Source organism: Abramis brama (genome assembly GCF_963993115.1).
Source record: "Abramis brama genome assembly, chromosome: 3".
Classification (NCBI taxonomy): domain Eukaryota; kingdom Metazoa; phylum Chordata; class Actinopteri; order Cypriniformes; family Leuciscidae; genus Abramis; species Abramis brama.
In genome coordinates, this window is record NC_139965.1 from 14,437,158 (window position 1) to 14,460,741 (window position 23,584).

General features: G+C 39.1%; 1 protein-coding gene and 1 long non-coding RNA gene across 2 annotated transcripts in view; one reads left to right on the forward strand and one right to left on the reverse strand.

Annotated features, from left to right (window-relative positions):
* Positions 1 to 23,584, reverse strand: part of LOC311080232 (insulin receptor substrate 1-B) — a 53,521-nt gene that overhangs the window by 13,808 nt on the left and 16,129 nt on the right. The window contains exon 2 of the mRNA XM_084110015.1: positions 19,596 to 22,958. Coding sequence (XP_083966141.1) covers positions 19,596 to 22,958 — 3,363 coding nt within the window. The remainder of the gene's footprint in view (positions 1 to 19,595; positions 22,959 to 23,584) is intronic.
* Positions 2,126 to 4,720, forward strand: LOC311080233. The gene is made up of 3 exons (XR_014605540.1): positions 2,126 to 2,998; positions 3,492 to 3,534; positions 4,250 to 4,720. It is a non-coding gene; the product is annotated as an uncharacterized lncRNA (long non-coding RNA).

The following is a 23,584-nucleotide window of genomic DNA, read 5'->3' on the forward strand; positions in this document are numbered from 1 at the left end:
GGAACGCACATTCTCGCGTTAATTTCACTGTTAGTACATACGACCGTGAGCGTGAAAGCTGGCGTACGCAAAGTTTTTGTGCGTACGCAAGATTGATACATGAGGCCCCAGACCTTTTCTAACTGAACATGCAACACTTGATTACGTCACAAGGCGTAACTTGACTACTGCAATGCTCTTCTGGCTGGACTTCCATCATGTGCAATCAAACCTCTACAAATGATTCAGCACGTCTTGTCCTCAACGAGCCCGAAAGGGTCCACGTCTCACCTCTCTTTATCTCTCTGCGCTGGCTACCACTCGAAATCTCATCTCTTCTGTGAGCACTTAATCTCATCATTAAAAAAAATCTATGCTTTTACTTTCCTTTGATCCCTAGCTTATGCTACTCTAAGCAATGTCTGAAACTTTGTATTTTAAGCACTTTTTGTGTTAATTTGCCTCTTCACGATGAATCACTTGCTACTATATTGCTCATTTGAAAGTTGCTTTGGATAAAGAATTTGCTAAATGAATAAATGTTAACTTAAAAATAGTTTGTAAATAAAAAAATTCTAATTTCACACACTTTTAGTCTGTAAACATAATTAGCTTAAAATGAAAAACAATAGAAGTCTATGGTTCTCTAAGTCCTTATTTAGACAGCTAAGTAAATGTGTGTGTGTGTGTGTGTGCTCACAGTTAGGAAGAGTGTTGCTCTGGATATTAAAAGGACTCAAGAGTAAGCGGTATATTTATTGAGCAATGCTGACTGAGCCCTTTCAGAGTTTCAGTTTTGGACTGAATTTGCCCACATCCCTGCAAGCATGCGCGCGTGCACACACACACACACACACACACACACACACACACACACACACACACACACACACACACACACACACACACACACACACACACACACACACGAGTACCATAGACCTCTGTTGTTTTTATAAACCTGTATAAGCTATAAATACATTTAGATTACTAAAAACTAACATAAAACTTTTTCCTTTTTAGAATAATAAAGACTTGGTTTATTTATTAATCATTTCTCTAAACGAGGACCCCAACGGGGGGTTTTGTTAGATTTAGCTCAAACTGTCCCTAAAGAATATCTAAGTAGACACACACATGCACATACTCTTGAAAGCCAGGCCAAAATACAGATCCAAAACGCTGATCAAATGACTAATTATTAATAGGAGTTTACTTCTCTAGTTTTTTCTTCCCCTCTCTCTCTCTTTCACTGTCATTCCCCCTTTCCCCTGCAAGTTTAAGGTTACACTCTGTAACTCTATTCTGCAGAGCTTCGCACACACACACACACACACACACACACACCCTAAACCCTATACCCCTAAACACAATCCTCACTGAAACGTGTAAAACACTAATAAAAACGTTTTGGCTGATTTAAAAGCCTTTTTAACTAGTGAGGACCATTTGATGAATAGAAAGTTCATCTTTTGTAACATTATAAATGTCTTTTCTTGTTTGTCAATTTAATGCATCCTTGCTGAATAAAAGAATTTAATTCTTTCAACGAAAAAAAAGAAGAAGATGACCCCAAACCTTTGACGGTATACATTTTAAAGAGCAGCTTAAAAACCCTGTGGTGAAAATCCTGTGGTGAAAATCAAGTTTTTAATGTTGTTTATATGTTGGTGTTTTTAAAATATTTAAGACAAACCATGTGCAAATTCATCAGCTGAGCATTTTCTCCTTAAAACTGCAGTTTACCAAAGACAGTCTTAAAAACAGCCACAAACATGTGACCAATGTGTGGCTTTTCTCCACTGACTTTCTCTGATTGTTAGAAGGCAGCTGTCCGACTCCGAGATGGCGAACGGGAACATGGTTTGTGTAACATTAACAACACATTATTAGCTGTTTGATAACGTAGTCAAGCAAAAGGCTAATCATATTAATTACCAATATGTGTCTGACATTATAGAGGAGATACATAAAACGCATTACCATTCTGATACATCGACTTGCAGACGAGCCTGTATAATTCACTCTCCCACTTCTTCTGAAGAATCAGTTTCTGATTCAAACATATATGGCTGAAATAAACTAATATTTCCACTTGCCATTGTGTAGCGTTTACTACAGTAAAGTTGAGTGAGTGGATCAGGTATTCAGAGCTGGTGTGAGTGAGTGGAGGCGGGGCTAATTTGCATATTCATGGTTCCACGTATACAAAATGAAGCAAGGATGTAGAATTACATTCAAGCTATTTTAAGGCATGAAGAAATTGTTTTCACATAAATTTAATTTAGAAATGATTTTCACAAGTAATTTTGATTACCAAAGATGAGTTTTAAGGGATACAATTATTGACTACAGGGGGAATGTAAGTGTTCAGATACTATTTGGTGCTGCTGTGTGCTGAAAGCAGAGCTAAAAAGAGGAGCGAGAGAGACTGAGAAGTAATACAAGAACATTTTCTTCCAGTCTTGTCAGGGTGGCTCATAAAGCATGTCACAGAAGCCCTGCAGTATTTAACCTGCCAACACACACACACGGACAAGCACACACAGACACACATACAGACTTGATGAATGACATAGACATCACTCACAGAAACAAAAAGAGAGACACTGTCACATCGATCAGATTAAAAACACACTGGACAGAAACACCCCATGGCATGAATAATATAGTCTAATATGTAAAAAGAACAGTTTGTTTTCATATGCACTCACACACCCACACACACACACACACACCCACACACACACAGTGAGTGCTGCCTCCTAGGTCACTGGGTTTAATCTCCACCTTTTCTCATTTTGCAAGCGATGATGAGATGCTGCAAGTGTGTGCGTGTCTGTGTGTTTATTTGTGCGAATGAGAAAATTGAGCCTTCCTGTTCCCTTTTAAATAAAACACAAAACTTGCACACACAAAAACACAAACAAGACACGGAGAGTGATTATAGAGGGAGTTATAAAGATGGAGAGCACGCAGAAAGGATGAAGAGATGAGCGATGCTGACGCAGATGTTGAGGTAAGCAGCTCTAGCTGATGTTTTTGAACATCTGTACGTCACTCCTCCAGCCCTTCGGTCACTGAATATTCAAACCAGAGAGAGAGGGGAAGAGAGCAAAGTGGGAAAAAGAGGAAAAGAGGGAGAACGAAGACAGCTGAAAGATTAAAAGAGCTGTAGAGAAATGAAGTGTGGGTTGTTAGAGAATGTAGAACATACAGAAAAACACGTGAAGAAACCAGGCCAAGGGATATTTCAGCGCAAAATGAAAATTCTGCTATTTACTAACCCTCATGTCATCCTAAACAAGTATATATATATATAGCAATGACAGCAAACAGTACTTGAATGCTTAGAATGTTTAGAATGACATGACATTTCTATATATATATAATTATTTATATATATATATATATATATATATATATATATATATATATATTTATATATATTTGTGTGTGTGTGTGTGTGTGTGTGTGTGTGTGTGTGTGTGTGTGTGTGTGTGTGTGTTTAGGCTACGTGTTTTGTTCGTCATTAGAGCAGCCGCATCTGAGGCAGTAAGTGCATCACATTACATTTTCATCAAATTACAGGTTATAAAGTTTCCGTTTTTTTCTGTCATTTGGACAAAAGCTCGTGTTATTTAAGTCGAAGTGCGTCGCACAGGCTATTTAAGACAATTGGCTATGACTCAATGACAAATGCCAGACTAAGACGCTCTTCTCCGCTCCTCAAATACATGAAACATTAGTCTATATATATATATATATATGTATGTATATAGAAAGAGTTTCTTGAGTAAAGAAAATGCTGTATTTATTCAAACAAGCAGTTTAGTATATATTAATATTGCAAACTGCATGTGACACTTTATTCATGATAGACTTTTTACCGGCAGTTTGAGGATCCAATTGAGTTACAAGCTCTTTTTAATACTTTTCATTAGTGAAATATTTACAAAAGCCACAGACAGACGTAAAGGGTGACCAATAGTGATGGTTTATGAAAAAATAATTAAATGAGGGAAATATGGAGATACGAGGATTCAGAGCGACAATATATTTAAATGTACTTTATTCCAGTGACGGCTTACCTACATTTTCAGCAACCATTGCTCCAGTCTGAATGTATTTACTCTTGCATTTGAATGGTAGTGAATGTTACATATATATTTGCCACAATTTCAGTCTGTTCCTCACACAAAAGTTGTCATATAATTTCAGAATCATTTGATAAATCACTAATACTTCTGTTTTTCCCCCGTTATTGTAGCATGACAGGTCCTGGTCACTATGAACTGTCACTGTAAGGCAGGAGCTGCGTAAAAACGTCTAGGTTTGTATACCACAGACAAATCAACATCTGTTCTGGCACGAGTAAATGATGACAGAATTCATTTCTGGGTGAACTATCTCTTCAAGTCTCTGACAGGTTGACACTGTGAACAGTTGCACACTGAGCGAGAAGCCAGAGTTCAGAGGGAACAGCAGCTTCTGTGTGCGAGACTGTCACATTCTGACGGCAGCGCTGCGAGAGACAGGTTGATTTAGTTAATTGAATGTATGAGAGTGTTACATAACTCCGCCTGAGGCCCAGTCTGTTCTTTTATCAGCTCCAACAAGCTTAAACCAGTCTTAGAGGGCCACACTCACACAACGTAAACTCTCACAAATCCACAGTGTACAATTGTGCATATTGATCTTCTCCATTAATGAGCATGCACACGCTAGATTAATGATGCTTTGACTGGTATAATTCAAGGGTATAATAATATTTAATTAATTACAGTTCTAAAATGTAATCTAATATACAATTACAATTTTTTTTATATATTTATATATTTTTTTTACACAAGAGATAACAACAAAAGATACAATTTGCATGATTAATTCTTATTGATAAAAACTATTTTCATTTAATTGTATTGCTTTTCATTAGCATCATTGCTAATACAGCATTAATCGATATAGATGTTGAATCAAAATCGAATCATGAAATTTGTCTCAATATCCAACCCTAAATACTTTTTGCATTTCTCTCTCTCTCTCTGTCTCTCTCTCTCTCTCTCTCTCTCGTTGCTTTATTGGCATTACATTTGGAATATAGTATTGCCAAAGCATTTTAAGTATATTTCAATACAGAATAGAATTACACCACTAAAAGTAATAATAATAAAAAACAGAAGAGGAACAGAGTAGATAATACAAAAACAAAACAAAGAATAAAAAGATAATATCTCTATAGCAATATTAATTATAAACAATTACAATTATATACAATAAAGAATATGTAAAATAGAGCCAACAAATACAACAGATTAACCATGTCCTATGGTTTGTATGGTATATACATATTTTGCAGTTAGTTTGGCTGTCATTTTCATCCTCCCTTTCTCCATCTCACACACACACACACACACACACACACACACACACACACACACACACACACACACACACACACACACACACACACACACACACACACACACACTCTAAACTCCTAGTGCACTTGACTTGAAAATGATTAATTAGCAGACTTTAATCAGTTTTGTTTCCCATGGGACCAGTAGCTCTTTACACACAAGCTTAGTTAGCAGTGGAGTCGGACGCCAAGAACAAGTATACAGTGTGTTTTAGTATGTGTGCTCATGAGTTTGGTGTTTACGTGTGTGTGTTTGTGCAGAGAAGGCCAGATCCCATCTCTAGAGGGTAAGCACACGTTTGAGGAGGAGGGCAGTCATAGACAAAGACAGAATTGAGCAACTGAACTGAATTAGAAACATTAAGCAATGTCAAGCATTGCAAAAGAACTGCTAAAGCAGAAGAGAGCAGTCATGAGTCATGATATGCACTGCACATGGAGGACTCGTTTTCATAACAACAACTTTCAGGTGCACTGCTTTAAAAAAAAAACCTGCCTATGGTTTGCTGGTTTTAGTTGGTTTATGCTGGTCAATTTATGCTGGTTGGTTTTTGTTTTTGTTTCATAAAGGCAAATGCTTTGACGTTTGAAGGTTTGGATCAAATCAACTTTCTCACAGTGAGGTCAGATGGGGACTGGCTTGTAGTTCTTTCTCTTTATATCACAACTTCACTTGTTAATTACTAATTGTCAGTCAAATCATGACTTTTTGAAGTCAAAAATCAAAAATGCAAAAATCATAGAATCTTGTAAGCAGTAATTTTATACATTACATTTTATGTTTATGTTTAAAAAAAGTTTATGAAAAGCCACCATGCACTGCTCAGATGAGAAAAAACAAATGAAGGCTGACAAATATATATATATATTTTATAAATATTTTATATATTTAATATAAAATATATAATTTAAAATATAAAATAAAAATAAAAATTAATATTTTAATAATTTAAATAAATTATATATTTATTAAAATATTATATATATATATATATATAAATATTTTTATATTTAATATAAAAATGTAAATTATTACATATCAAGAAAAAAAGGTAATAGTGTATAATATATAGGATACAATTGATAAAAAAGGGGATGGAAAAACTGTGTTTAAATCAATAAAATTGAATGAATCTAACTGAGTATGTGCATGTAATTGAGTTAGCGCTCTTTTATAGACCTATAAACCCACACCCAGACACACAAGCACAAATTATCTAAGTCCGGAAGTCTAAACAATGCTTTAAGCCATTTAACAAGATTAAGAAAATAAACAGAGGAGCTAAATCAGTTTGTTGGTGCGAAGACAATTTCAACTGAAGAACATAATCTTTAAAGCAAAAAAAGCCAAACGTTTGGGGTCAACTAGAATCTTCATTCAGCAATTATGCATTACATTTATCAAAAGTGACAGCAAACAGATTTATGTTTCTATACAATTTCTATACATTGAAGAATCCTGATCAGAAATATCATGGTTTCCACAAAAATATTAAACAGCACAACTGTTTTCAACATTGATAGCAATACGAAATATTTCTTGAGCAGCAAATCATCATATTAGAATGATTTCTGAAGGATCATGTGACACTGAAGACTGAATTAATGATGCTGAAAATTCAGCTTTGATCACAGGAATAAATTACATTTTACAGTATATCAAAATAGAAAACAGTTATTTTCAAAAGATATTTCACAATATTACTGTTTTTACTGTATTTTTGATCAAATAAATGCAACTTTGGTGAGCAGAAGTTTTGAACAGTAGAGTACATAAAAACTGGGAATAGTTCACAACGGTCAACTCTACCTTTTTTTTTTTTTTTTTTACCTAAATAGTTTTTAGTGATTTAATTATCCTTCTCGTATACTGTTAAATAGTTTGCACTGTAAAACTTGCATTGCTGCAATAGTCATAATGTCAAATGTCATCGGTGTATCAAATTAACAGTTAAACTTTAAAATTATTTTCTATTTCTATTGCGCTCGGTTTCTGAAAGCAAGAAAGAGTCTTATGAAAAGGCCCCGAAAGAAACACGCCTGATCATAATCAGGTAACCCCAAAAACAGCTCGGTTATACCAGACTTCCTTAAGAAAGATTAGTCAACTTCACTTGTCGTCCATCATGCGACACACCCAACTAGTCAATTTTAAAAATATGTGTCCCTAATGCAAAACCACTTATGTCTACAAATGCAGCATGTAAGAGATCTAATCTCCTGTATTTTCTTCACTCAGGGTGTGTGAAACTTGGCAAAAGTGCTTAGTGAACAAAGCCATGACCTGAGGAGAGACGTAACTAAGAATAGAAGAACAGCACTGGTCACACACGCTAACACACGCTGACATGCCCTGGAATGGGTAACGGGAGTGGGTCTGTCCATCACCTTAAACCTGTGAAACTAGATCTTAAGAAGACTATCCCTACTTCAGTTTCAGCATATGCTTTTTCTACACTACACACCCATAGGTTTTAAAGAAACGCAGTCATTGACCCTTCAATGCACTCCTGTACCCATAACACCAAGCCAAAGCAGAAATAAAGAATTAATAAACACCCTGATAGAGCAATGTGCCCTTATTCCTCCTTTCTTTTTCTTATCTGGCCATCGTTCTGTCTTCACGGTCTCAGCTGACACCCTCACTCTCAACGGAATGAGCCCTGTCAGGACTGAGATAAAGAGATTATTCACACACACACACACACACACACACACACACACACACACACACTTAATGGAAATGTTCTGTAGATCTCTGAGATTATGATGATCGGTCGATTTGAAAAAGTCCGCTGATTTAAAAACAATGCTCAAGACAGACGGTCTCACTATATCTTGCGATAACATTTGTCGATCTTGTGCAGTTACTTGTGATTTTGTGTCTTAAACATTTGGTCTTCTGTTCGAACATTCGTTTGTTGTGAATTCGCTGTGAACACAGTTGCAAATTCGGAAAATTTGTCAGTAGAAATGGACTAAAATTCACGGTATGCCAGTTTCCCAATAGATGTTTGTTAATTTGTAGCAGTCATTAATTAACACACAAGTTTTAACTCCTATGCTGATTTAAATATCAATTCCTTGGAGTAAAAATGATCAAAGTTGATGCACTCACACCTCGATTGGTCTCGTTTATTACTGATTGATGCCTTTTAATTCTTGGCACTTTATTTTTTTATGTTGGTATTTAAAAAAATATTTATTTTTTTTGTATTTTATGAGAAAATGTTTGAATAAAAGATTAATGGCAGAAGTTACGATTATTATTTATTGCTAGGTTCAGTAAAGGAATCAGAAAATAATTGGACTAATCGTAAAATAATCGATTGATTAATCAACTAATCGTAAAGATAATCGACAGATTAATCGACCAAAATAATAGTTAAGTACAGCCCTATATAAATGTAATTTAATTTCATTCTGACTCATTTTTGTGTCGAAGCCAGTTAAAATATAGACAAAAACAATCATAAGAATAATCGACAGATTAATCGATCATCAAAAAAATAGGTAAGTACAGCTCTATATAAATGTAATTTAATTTATTCTGACTCAAAAAAAAAATTGTGGTGAGCCCAGTTAAAATATAGGCAAAAACAAATCTGAACTACTGACCAGCAGAAACAATCCCTGAAATGAATAATAATACAAAAAGAGCTGATGGATGGATGATAGAAAAGAGGAAAATAGGAGAGATGAGGCAAAGAAAAGCGCCAGAGACAAGAATAGACATGATGCTCAGAAAGACGCAATAAACCGGCCTCAAGACTTGAGGAAGAACCGTCTCTCTGAGGTCGCAGAGGCAGAAAAACCGAGGCAAGGTCTTACGCTTCACTATGGCAACCATGCGCATCTCTGCTTCTTTGACGCAATAAGACGGCAGATGAAACTCGCCAACTCTCAGTCTTGTTCTTTTCCTCTCGTCCCCCATTGAAACGCGGGCTCTGACTGCGTGTGTCGTGAGTCATTGTTTGGCCTTGGTCTACGCTGTGCAATAGAACTATTGAAATAACACTGAATGAGTATCACACATGGGTAAATAACGTAGGTGAAAGGACTTATTCAGTTGGGCACATTCAGATCCAGAACGAACACATGGAATGGTGAATGTATGATAAGATTCATCCATTGCTCATTCACTTTAATGTGAATTTGCTTTGTCGACGCAAGCAAGAACATGGGCCTGTTGCACAAAATGACAGCGTGTTCTTGCATTACCGAGAAAGCAAACCTCAGGGCTCAGGAGGGCGATAGAGTTACCTGTGCTATTAAATCGGATGTGTTATTGATAGTTTAACTGCTGTTTTGGGCACTTGTGATCCATAAATATCACCGGCTGCAATATTCCAACCACCTAAAACAGCAGGACGTTCTGAAACACTTAACGTGAATACAGTGATATTAAAAGACCAAATTCAGTGTACAGCTTATAGATGATCCATAGATTAATACAGACGAGTTAAGCAGAGAATACGAAAGCAACACGCTAAATGGTAAGCATTTTCTTTATAATGGTTTTCAATTGAAAAACGCTTCATGAGAAACTGCATGTGCATATTTACTTCTCTTTTATGAGTACTGTGAATTCAGACATACAACTCGTCACGTACTGTTTTTCGCCTACTATACAGTGCTTTTGCCGCTAGTTCTTGGCCTGAATGAGAAAATAGACCATTAAAGATGACAACAGTGTCCCTTGTGAATAAAGCTGAGACATATTTTGCAACAACGCATGAAATAAAGCTTGCATAGCTATGAGCGTTTGCAATCACATCCTTGTATACATATGTTTTGGGCCTAAGTCTTGCTCTCCTTTCTCCCTGGCTCTGTCTAGAAAAGGGATTGAATGGTCTATTCATCCTTGACGCTCTGAAATCCTCCCATTTCCTCTCTCTCCGTGCAGTCAATGGGAGATTAAACGTCAAAAGGCAGTAGCCCTGGACTGAACTGATGCCACTCTCACACACACTCACCCTGCGTTAAACCCACAGCTGGGCACTTGTATAATGTGTTGACAGCTGGGCACACACCCAGAAACACACTCTGTACAATCTGTGTACATTCTTCCCTGTTCGTTTCATTCGGCCGCACACCCTGATGCCATAAAAGTGCAACTCAACAATCACTTCTGCTGAGTTAAGCAGGCCCACCGAATACACGAGTGGAGGCACAAAGCAGTCATGCGGGTGGAGAGGGGGGGTTTGGGAGGGGCCGTAGCACATCGCCTCTAAGGATTGTGGGTATAGCTGCAGGTGCAGTGGGGTCGGTATTACCAGAGATGGTCTTATTATTGGGTGATACGAGGGTCTGTGGCTCCAGAAAGTGTAACGGCTAACTTGGATCACATGTGCCTTGATAACCAATCACACTGCAGCTTTGACGTCATTGAATTTTGTTCGGAGTTGTGCGACACTCAACTGTTTGTGGATACCAATCGATCCAAAATGAATGTTTAAAGGGACAGTTCACCCAAAAATGAAAATTATGTCATCATTTACTCACCCTCAAGTTGTTCCACACAATTTCTTTCTTCTGTTGAACACAAAAGAAGATTTTTTTTAAAGAATGTCGGTAATGGCTACCGTTAAATGTCTGGTTACCAACATTATTTAAAAAAATATTATTATTATTTTTTTGTTCAGCGAAGAAATAAACGTATACAGTTTTGGAACAACTTGAGGGTGAGTAAATTATGACAGAATTCAAATTTTGGGGGTGAACTACCCCTTTAAGAGCAAACATGTTGAAGATTAGCCAATGGGCTGTCGATTTATTAAAGAGGTGGTTAATTACGATTTCACTTTTCTTACTTCAGTTCAGTTAGTGTGTAATATTGCTGTTTGAGCATAAACAACATCTGCAAAGTTACGACGCTCAAAGTTCAAAGCAAAGGGAGATATTTACTTTTAAAGAAATGGCTTTTTAAGAACTACAACAAACGGCTGGTAGGGACTACACGACATTCCTCCTGGGTTAGTGACATCACCAACCCTAAAATTTACATAAACCCGCCCCCGGAACATTTATAGATTGTCAAGGCAGAATATGCTAATCAATGACTAGAAGATAACTACACATAAGCTACATAAATTCATCAACTAAACATTCAGAAATGTCCTGTTACTTCTACATGTTGTCACTTCTTCTTGAGTCTCTCCATCATTGTCTGACTCCGGTTTGAACATAAAAGGCTAAAAGTTTTTCAAATGTTCAGTGCATGTCTGTGTGAGTGCAAGCTGTTGAAGCTCCGCCCCCTGTGCCGGGAGCAGCAGCTCATTTGCATTTAAAGGAACAGACACAAAACGGTGCGATTGTGCTCACCCTCATAAAGTGACAATTTTAACATGATGTATAAAAATATCTGTGGGGTATTTTGAGCTAAAACTTCACATACACACTCTGGGGACATCAAAGACTTATTTTACATCTTGTGAAAAGGGCATTATAACACCCCTTTAAATGGTGAGCCGTTTCCCCCCAAAAGCACTTTATTTAGTGTAGTGAAGCCTCTCCTTCATTGACATCCATTAAAAAACGGCCTCTTGTCTCCTTCCCAGTGTACCGCAGCGTTAGCAGGCATTACGCTTTTTTTGCTAACCTTGCAGGCTTGCCTTCATGTGGCTTTGATATTACTGACAGATGTAGAGACTTTGACATAATCACTGTCTACACACACGTAATACATAGACAAACATTACATAACCACATCACTGGAATTAATACATATTTTTATTTATTAAACATTAAAACATGTATATAAGAAGACATCTGGGTGCAAAAGAGGGTTAACGTTAAACATGGATCATGTACTTGCAGTAAATGATCCGGGATATTATACACACACACCTGTGTGATGGTCTATCGACTGATGAAGGATAGTGTTGTAGATTTTGTAAGGCACATCAACAGATCTTAAATCTGAAACCTAATTCAGTCTCTAATCACTAAAACCCAAACATAACAGCTCCATTCATAGAACTGGAACAGCAGCCACCAGATACACACACACACACGCGCACGCATGCACACACACACACACACACACACACACACACACACACACACACACACACGCGCGCGCGCGTTACTACCTGGACTGTAAGGAGATTTGAAGCTTAAGTCTTTTGAATTAGGATCGCTGAGCCCTTTCACTTCACTCACATGCACAACATCTAATTCAGTATTTGAATCTTAAAGGTGAAGTGTATGGAAGTAAAATAATGACAAATGTTTTTAAACAAAAAAGCTTGTTGACTTGCACTACTTGAAAAAATATGCATTGCATTAACCCTGCATGCATTTTTATGGGCAGAAATTCAACATAGTTGTATTTTTAAGCTGTGAATATTTCAATTCAAAACATTTCACACACGTTGTAAATAATCCATATTCACCCTTCAGATTTCACTTCCAAAATATTCATTCTGTTTAAAAATATTATAACAACCTATAATATTAGACCGGCAATTTTCGGTCCATTTTATTTCGCTTTACAAATTCAGTGGTTCAATTTCAACAGAAAATTCAACATTTCACATCCAGGAACGGCAGGAATATCAATGGATTGCCGATTGATAATCTCCATCTGTTAGTGAGCCTCACCAGCAGGAGGTGTAAGCGGCTGTTGGCGAAGAACACTATAAAGCAACGGGAGAGACTCATTCATTCATAAAAACGTATTTACAGAAATAGAGCAAGCAGTAAGTATTTGTGACGATGATCAGGGCCAGTATATATATGGAAAAGCTGATAAAGACACAAAAGCTGTGTTAACATTTAAGTCTTCACAGTTATTTTTGCACATGTAAGCAGCTTTCTCTACCGTGAACGGGATTATAATGTTATTCCACGATGCTGATGTACAGATAAAACGTTAAATCTGCGGTGATGTGCTGCAGTACTAGTGTTTCCCTCAATACGTCATTCTCCAGGATTCCCCTGCGGTCAGGACACTTAATGCTTAATGGATTAATACAGTAATAAAAAAGACGAAAGTAGGCTATACCAGATATAGGAACAGGCAAGCGGACTCAGAATATGAACGTAACGCGCAAAGTTTCACGCTGAGCGCTTCCCAGTGAAATACTGGCATAAAGTTGGCATCACACTGGATATATTTGACATTCGCACATTTAGGGACCGTCTCTAAAGTTACATACGACATTGCTACACATGTTTCTAACTTCAATAGCATTTGAAGAGAATGACTTACAGTCATAAAACCAACTGTAAAGTGTTCATGTAGGTGCATGCCAGGCATGATGCACACCTTTTAGATTTTTGATATTTAATAAAAATAAACTGTCAAATCATGTGTAAATATTGAAATTTTTTCAGTAACCCTACCGCATGATATCATATCAACTAGGCCTATCTAAAAAGTGTGCATCATGCCTGACACCTACATGAACAATTTCACAAAACACAACAATTCTGAAAGAGGTCTCTTATGTTCACCAAGGCTGCATTTACTTAATCAAAATACAACAAAAATACAATAATATTGTGAAATATTTTTACAATTTAAAATAACCATTTTCTATATAGTATCATAGTAGTATGTAGGCTATAATATATACTTAATATAATGTAAAATGTAAAAAAAAAATGTGCAGCCATTACTCCTGTCGTTCAGTGTCACATGATTCTTCAGAAATCATTTTAATATACTGATTTATTGCTAAAGAAACATTTTGTATTATTATCAACTATCATTGATTATTTGGTTAATAGGAAGCATTGATTTCAAATAGAAATCTAACATAATTGTCTTAACTGTCCACTTTTGATCAATTTAATGCATCCTTGCTAAATAAAAGTACACGTTTCTTGAAAATAAAAAGATTCCTGACTCCATACTTCTGAATGGTAGTGTATAATCAAATATGTTTGAAAACATAAGGATAAAAAAAAAGAAAAAGGAAAATTCTGCCACTATTTACTTACCCTCATGTTTCTCCACAACTGGATGACTTTCTTCTGAGGAGCACAAAAAAAGATATTATGCAGCATCAGCCATCATTCGTCTCACTGTATGGAAGAAAGATGCAATGATGACTGAGGCTGTCAGTCCCCAACGTTCTGTCTACTGTCTCCTTTTGTGTTTCACAGAAGAAAAGTCATACAGGATTGGAAGTGGAAAAGCATGAGGGTGAGTAAAGTAAAGTAAAAATGTCAGAATTTTTTGGGTGAAAGCAACCCTTTTAAGAATTTTTCGGACTTTAGGGAAGTCTACCTACAAGTGACTTATTTATGGTCTTCTCTGCATACAAAACTGTGAGAGGAGGAAATATTTCAACACTGGAAAATGTTTTACTCACCACACCTTAAGAAAATGCCAGTTCTATGCGCTGTCACCTGAGCAATTCTACAGCCCACGTCAACACCCAGATTCCCATTCACCTTGCTAGTCAAAGTATTCAAATGTACAAATAACCCATATATTCTCAGGGTAACCATGATGATATCTGAAAAGCCCTGAGGAAAAGAGCAGCTATCGAGCCCAGGTGTGCGCTTTCTCTACAGAAACACACACCTTTGTTCGTCTTTCTCAGCTAAATCTGTTTTACAAGGACATCCAATATTACCTTCCCAAGCCCGTCCTACTTTCTGCCCTCCTGGACCAGTGCTACTTAACAACTATAGCTACAAAATTTAGTGCGTTTTAGCTAAAATTAATCAGACTAACCATATTGATATCTCAGTCACTTCGATTAAATCACAGCCGTACAGTATATGTAATTAAATAAAATCAAATGTAAATTTTCTCTTTCCGATACGCAACTTTTACGCCAAAGCAGTCCAGGCACATTTACAGCTGCCGGAGAAGCATATAATCCTGTTGGGATTATTCAGGAGGAACTCTGTGTTCCAGGAGATCTGCTGGCGAATTGGCTTGTCCACTCTCCAGCTCCACGGGGTTTGCTGGGACATGGGATCCTATGGGACCGTACGTTACTCCGCCCCGTCGACGTTCATAAATAACCACAGATTACCTACTGTCAACTTTAATCCATCTCAGTCTCTCGCTATAGCTTTCTTTCCATCTCTCTTTCTCTCATGTATACTCACACTTTCCATCTCTCGCTTTCGCTTGCTGGTTGACCACTATCAAACCAGCTACAACCAGATTTGGGTCCGTCAGGACTACTGGGCTACCGGAGGATGACTCAGTTTTATGACATCTATCAGTAATAAACCAATAATTACAGAAGAGGTTATTAGTTATATGTAGGTACACAGTTCATGTGCAAGGGATGCTATAAATAAACTTTGACATTAAAATATTGACATTGATAAACATACTGGTAAGACTTGAGTTGTGAATTCTTAAGACTCAAAGCAAAACATATCTGTGTTTTCTTAGAAGTAAGAAAAATAAAATCCATTCCATGGATTTATATATTTAGGTGGACTATCATCGACAGGTTTCCAATGCAGACCTTAGAGGGAAAAACAAAGACAGATTCCTGGATGAGAGAATAGTATTAAAGTCCCCCTGTAGTCAATAATTTGATCCCTCAAAACTCATCTTTGATCACCAAAATGACATATTTAAATGTTTTTTTCCTTGAAATTTTTTTGTCATGCCTTAAAATAGCTTGAATGTAACTCTACACCCTTGACTCATTTAGTATACGCAGTTCTATGAATATGCAAATGAGCCCCACCTCCACTCACTCACACCAGCTCAGAGATCCACTCGTTGGCGATCACATGTTGACCTGATTGGTTAAAAGGTAGTTAGTTTGGTGTTGTCAGAAACACCAGCGATTTCAAACCGCGTCTTTGGTTCACTGCAGTTTTAAGGAGAAAATACTCAGCAATGATGTTGACTTATGAATTTGCACAGGGTTTGTCTAAAAGCACATTAAAAACAACACATAAACATATAAACAACATTAAAAACTTGATTTTCACCACAAGGTGACTCAGTGGTTGTGAAAGTGGGATCACAGATTTTATATTTAACATATTTAATTATATTTTATATTTAAGCAATATATACACACACACACTGTATATATATATATATATATATATATATATATACATTTGTGTTTATCAACATTATACCACAATTACTGTACTAAACCCAGAATATCCCTGGAATAATTTTGGCCTCTTAGCCAGATGTGGTTGGGTGTGCATGTACTGCAAAGCATAAATTAAATCCCAGAGTAGCATTTACAAGTATGCATAGGTTTAAGGGTACACAAGTGCTCAAGGAACGACATTCTCTAAATAAATGGATGGTGTCCCAAAGTGTGCATATGTGTGCAGACTGTGGCGGAAATCTAAACTATGATCCAGTTAAGCAAAAACCCCATGAGTAGTAAAAAAACCCCATTTTTATTACCCAGTTAAGCAACTATATCAGTGTAGGGGACCATTACAAAACTGCTAAAGAGTCTATGTGTGTACTAGGTGTATAGTTTTTTTGTGTGGGATTAGGAGATTTGAAAATGATCTCAACTTCACTTTACCCATAACTCTCCATTTAGGTAAATGTTATCTTGTGGTTATGATTTGGATGAATGATCTCTCTCACTCTCTCTCTTTAACACACTGGCACAGTAGAGGAATTCACCTCCCTCGGTGCCAGTAGCTGCGCTTGTCTGAATCCAGTGCTCTCTAGCACACTCAGATACACGTGGCACTACCACACATCAAGAGCGCAGTCCTGCCAGAGCTTCAAACAGTCTTAGCGTGTGTATGGGTGTGAAGGTGTGTGTCGAAGAGACTTTGAGAAGCATATATTAAGAGGCTGTCGTGCCAATAGGAGGATACTTTCCCTCTCATGCACATACAATAAAAAAAAGCCTCATTATATACCATCCTAAGACATTTATTTCTCAGGTTTTCTGATGCCATTCCTTTTCCCCTCAACTTTCTCTCTCACCACTTTCCTTCCATTTTCTTCCAGTATCGCAACCTCTAATTCTTCTCATTCTCTATTTTCTTTCCCTCGACTGCGTGTGGGAGTTTGGATGTGGCCAGCGAGACCCAATCTGGAGTTCAGCCAAGGAAACTGCTTTCATCGTTGTTCCCTCAAAAGCACTGAAAAATGAAATGTTCATACGATTTCCTCAACTCCCACAACTTGAAAACACAATCTGACTCTGTTTCTCTCGTCTGTCTCTCACTTTCTTTCCCATCTTTTCTCCATCTGCCATTCACACACTGTCTGTCGGTCTCGCGTTTTCTCTCTTTCACTCCCATTGTGCCATCTCTTTCTCACCCTTGTACTATATCTCCCTCCTCCTCTCAGTCGATTTAATCCTTCCTCAAATTAAGGAGGTGGGGGGGGGGGGACTTCCCATTCCACATTCTCTCCCAAAAATCTATTTTTGTCTGTGCTCTCTTACTCTACTCGGACTGAAACATTTTATTGAAAAAAGAAGAAGAAAAAAAAAAAAAGGGAGCGATGAGTTCAAGCCTACTGGAGCTGAAACACACACGCAAGGGCAGAGACACACATACACACACACACACACACACACATAAAGAGCAGCCAGGGAGAAAAGCCACAAACAAAAGGATCATTTATTACATGCAGAAAAGGGGGGTTTGCGGTTGTGACCACGTTGGACCAGCACAACGTTGGCCCCTTCTCAACATTCACAGCCAGCACGCCGCATTCCCCCCAGTGCCCATGCCATGCCGTCCACTAACTGCAAAAGACTCACTTCACCCACTCGCTGCTGCAAAAAAGAGCCAGTATCATTCACTCTTCTTTCTCTAGTTTTTAATCCAACTCTACACTCTGTGATAATCTTATCATTTGATTTGAGATCAGGCTGCAAATCCGGGCCATCAACATTTGATTTTTAGCAAAAAACTAAGAAAGCGATACTCAGATCAAAGACTTCTACGAACAACCACTGCATGCTTTCTCCTATTCCGCAAGGGTCACTGTTTTCTCGCATAACATAAACTGAACACGGAGATTCAGACATATGTGGTTTGCCTGCTCTGTCGATATTTGTACAAAAGGACAATTTATGCAAACATCCCATCACTGAACGGCAAACCCGAATCTAGCCACAAACCCATACGTGCATTTAAAACACGCAGAGAGAACTCAAAGAGACGGTAACTTAAACAGAATGAAAAGACTGTATTTAGCCATTTACCCTGTAATTATCATAACTATCGAGGACACTTTAATGTTTTAGCTCAAAGATAAACTCTGGAAAATTTTAAAATGCATTTAAAATAGTAAATCAAATTTAGGATCCAAGGGACTGACAGAGGCGGCAGACAAAACCAATGGTTATGAGATTTGCGAAAGGCAACTTTCCATTGCTCTCTGATCAGTATTGTTGGCATAGTAATGGCTGGTAGACAGGTGGCTTCTGTACATGTATATAGAGGCACCAGGTGGATATGAATAAAGAACAAAAGTGAACCATGGCCTCATAAAGTTTTGTTATGGAACAGGCTGTACTCTGTTTTCAGTGCATCATCGCAACCTGTTATTGACCAAAGCGGAACTAAAGATGAGATAAATACAGCAACACATTGAAAAGATATCAGACACGATTCTGTCATCAGGTGTTTTAATTAGGTCCTAATATATTACCGTGTAATATAAGTTTACTTACTCCTTGCAGAACTGTTTTTCATTCATTAAAAATAATAAAAATTGCATTTTTATTTATTACTGCCCTCGGTGTCCTCTCATTTCAGATTATTGATATTTATATTCCGAGACAAAAATAACAGAATTTTCACATTATCCTTTTAAATAGTAAATTGTATGCATTTGGAAGGTGCTTTTATTCACAGCAACTTACACTGCATCCAAGGTATGCATCTTATAAATTTGCAGCGATAAATGACTGTTTGTATGTTCTGTGAAAAGGCAACACGTTTCATTTAAAACCAAGTAGAGTAAACTTTTGAACAGGATGATCGGTGTAAAAATATTATTTTGTCTTGTGGGAAATATCCTATGAAATATCTAGCTTCTGAAAAGCAGTACTAAAAAAAAAAGATCTATTATCTATTATATTTGTATAAATTCTGCAAGAGATTTATAAACCAAGCAGACAAAGTATGCAAACTTAGGCAGTGAATTGTATAATGGACCTGTTTGGTTTGGTGAAGCTAGGGATAAATCTTATATTGTATGTGAAATTTAGAATTCAGTACTTTTCAGACTAATCTCATTTTTAGCTGATCTTACCTGTACCATCATTGCTGCTGCTGCTACCTTGGTGTGTCCGTAGCTCCTCTGACTTGTAAAAGTCAATGCTAGCATACATGTTGAGGTTTGAAGCACTCCCGCCTGAACCTCCAGCTCCTACGGAGCTCCCTGCTGCTCCTCCACCCAGCACAGAGGAAAAGATACGGGCAGCAGGTGTGTGGACAGCTGCTTGCCCATCTGTAGCAGCATGGGAGCTTTCCTTGTTAGCCAGGTCCAAGTCTATGTAATTGAGGCCCTGTTCCATGGATGATGTCTGTGAAACAGACAGACTGGGTAGTCCAGGGTTGATGTATTGAGATGAGATGTCTGCTGAGCCACTGTTCCCCCAAAGCATACCATCAAAACCAAGTCGACGGCCCATAACTTGAGAGTGGTCAGGGAATGCAGAGGATGTTGCAGAGCAAGGTAGAAGTGAGGAAGGAGCTTGGAACGTTTCAGAGCAATGGCGTCGACAACCTTGTGGATCTGCTCGGATTACTTTAGCCCCGTGATCTGGGTTTGGGACTTTGGCAAGTGGAAAGTCTAGTCCCAGTCCCAAACCTAGGGCTGGAACTACTGACTCAGGCTGGTCTGGCAAAGAGGCTTTTGGTGATGTAGAACTTAACGTGCTGCCTGAGTTCAGGCTAAAGGCCATCTTTGTGTAGTCACCACAAGCTGTGGGTGGGTCTCCTGGCTGTGGTACAAACACCTGCCTGCTTTTTCTAAGTCCCATCTCACTCTCTGCATCATCCTCATTTAGAACTGAAGAGCTGTGCTCATCATGAGCTTTAGGGGCCGCTGCAGGCGTGACAGGAGGGGTAGGGAATGGGGGAAACCCAAGTGGTGTGAGGGAGATAGGCGAGGGGGATAGTGAGACTCCTAGCTCCATATTGACATACTCAGAAGCAGTTAATGGAGAAATGGGGGTGGAGGAGCTATGTGAGAAGGGCATAAACCCAGCAACACAAGAGGTAGGCCTGGGTAAGTGGCGGTGGGTATTAGGTGGAAGAAAAGCATCTTGCCGAAATCCTCCAGTTCCATTACCTCCTGCCTTTTGGTTCCTCTCACCCTTAAACTCAATGCTGACATACTCCCCAGGGCTCTTAGGCTCGGGAGGAAGGGGTGTCTCACGGACTCTGGGTAAAGTGTTGGCTTTAGAGACATCCACAAACAGGCTAAGAGGTCGGCCCCGCTGACCAGGATGCCCTTGCTTTACCCTTCCAGACCCTTGTCTTTGCTGCAAGGATCCTTGCTCAATGTCCTTTGCAGTTGCACCTGCTGCTCTTCCTGTCAATTTGACGGCCTTTTCTTCACCTTCACCCAGGCTCTCGCTGCTAGCAGAACTGGAGGAGTATGAGGACGACGAAAGGGACAGATGTCGGCCAACAGGGGGTTCCTGATGCTTGGACTTGCTATTACCAAGCCCCCTACCTCCACCCAGACCTCTACCACCATTAACCAAATGCTTCCCTCTTCCTGGCCCTTCCTCAAAGTGTGTTGAGGGATTATGTTTGTATGAGCGGGGTAGAGAATAATAAGAATATACCATCTTGGGTGGAGGCTGCTGAGGATGCAGGTCAGATGGAGTGTGGGGCTCAGGTGGTGGTGGGGTACTATTGGCAGAGCGGGCACTTATAGGTGACATATTCATGTAGTCACTGCCAGTTCGGCTGTCGGCACTGCTACTCCCAACCCAGGCAGTAGGGACCCCTCGTTGGTCTGGTGAACAGCTACTATTGGGAGACATCATCATGTAGCCATCTGTACCAGAAGGTGGTGGACGGATCTGCCGTGGGGGTGAAATGCTATTATTGGGGGTCATGGCCATGTAGTCATCTGCAGACTTTGAGTCTGGATCTGAAACTGTTACTGAAAGGGAGTGAGAAAGAGATACTGGGGGAGCTGAAACCCCTGGTAACATGGACATGTAGCCATTATCTACTGCTCCATTAGCTCTTCCAATGACAGCAGGGACACTCGTTTCACTGCTACCAACATCACCTTTAACCTCTGCAGCTACTTCCAAGTATCCCGTTTCACTTGCTGTTGCTCCAGAATCCTGCCTTGATTCAAAGGATTCTCGGCCGGTGGTGTGAGTCATAATTGCATAGTCATCCTCTTCAGCAGCTTCTTCCCCAGTTCGACGGAGTGGTGCAAGTCTCTCTAAGGCCATGGGTGGGAGGGAGGCCCGCTTGCTCATTAGCCTGCGCTCCGCTTCACATTCTCTGCTAGAAGAGCGCCTCAGAACCCTCCTGGTCTGTGGCAATGCATTTTGGCTTGACTGAGTTTTGGAAGCTCCTCTCTGACTCATAAGGATGTAGTTGGATGCTTCATCCCCAAGAGAATGCCCACCTGAGCTACCTGCAGACCCTGGCTGCATAGTTGGGGTTAGCAGAGAGTGCTCACCAGGGCTGGAGCCGTATTCATCCGATGATCCGTAGTCGCTAAGAGAACCAGAGACAGAGGGCTGTCTGAGAGGTATTCTACTGTACACGCTACCATTACCACCTCCAACACTGCTGTTCGTCCCCGTTCCAATTGCACAAAACTCAGATCCATGTCCTGTCCCAGAAGGCAGGCTTGGTGCAGCTGGGGTTGAGATGGATCTCATTAGTGCATGCTGTGCCTTGACTGGGGTTTGAGCACGAACAGATGTTGATCTCAGTATAGGTGTATTGGAACATGACCCATTAGTCGTTGGACTTGAGCATGAAGCAATCCCTCCAGTTGTTGCACCACCTCCATCATCAAATTTTCCACCATCACTGGATGTTCGAGTTCGGGGGAAGCTGTGGCGAGAAGTCGGAGAAGTGTTATTACATCCTCCAGTTGTCCCTGGTGGCTCGGTCCGTGGACGTCTTGTGAATCCAACCTGGCTGGGTGGAGGATTAGGGTGATGCCGTCGAGATGGAACACTAATAGGATTTGATGCAGTGTTGCCACCTCCCACTCCTGCAGCAGCTGACTGTGACTTGCTACGTTGGCGAAACTCCTCACTCAGGGCCTTCATGGCTTCCAGCAGAGTCTCATGCATATTCTGTGCTACCACAGAATCTTCCACTTGCATCCAAAACTCTCCAGGGCCAGTTACTGCTGAACGACCCACCTCCACGAAGAAGAAGTTTTCAGAATGACCACAACGCCTCACATTCATCAGCTGGAGCACAACAGCGGCTGCATCAGAGTTTAGCTTGACAAAGTTGACTGTCTTCTCAGTCAGACAGAGCCTGTAGATGCCAACCAGGTTCTTGGCTTGGCCAAGACCTTTAGGCCAAACTTTTACTTGCCAGACCTCCTTGAAGGCAGGACCAGGGGTTGGTATTCCATAGTCTCCCCCATTTGCACTGTCACAGAGTGCTTTACCTGCAGAGAGAGAGACAGAGAGAGAGAGACATGTCAGTATAACCATACACAATCAGATAGGTTTAGCAATCCACCATATAAACTCAAAGTAAGCACACCTTAATATAAATTTTAAATAAACAAAAGAAGTAATGTATCATGTAAAATGTGACCAAAAGGCATTTTAGTAAATATATATATATACTCAATTCTAGAAATGTCTGAGTAAGCAGAAAGCTTCATCTTTTAAAACTAGAAGTGGTTTGTTAACAAGTGCAAACAAGGAGGACAAAGGTCACTGATAAAGGCTGAAGTCAATGGGCCATTACTAATACAACTGCAAATGAACACTTGATACTCATATGAGATGCACTGTGAGTCAACAGCCAACAGTCAATACTGCAGTGTATGCAATGTGTCCCAGGGGATAAAAAGATTAACAATCTGTGGCCTACAGAATCATGCAATTATAAGAATGAAGCAGCAAACGAAGCCTTTTAAAATAACTAGCAGAGAAAACCAAACATGACTGTCACACTTTACTTTCGAAAAGTTCCAGCATTAGTCAATATAAATGAACATATTGTTGTCCGTATCTACAGTGTCAGAACAGTGGCATAGTCCAGCTCGAGTCATTTCCTGATCCT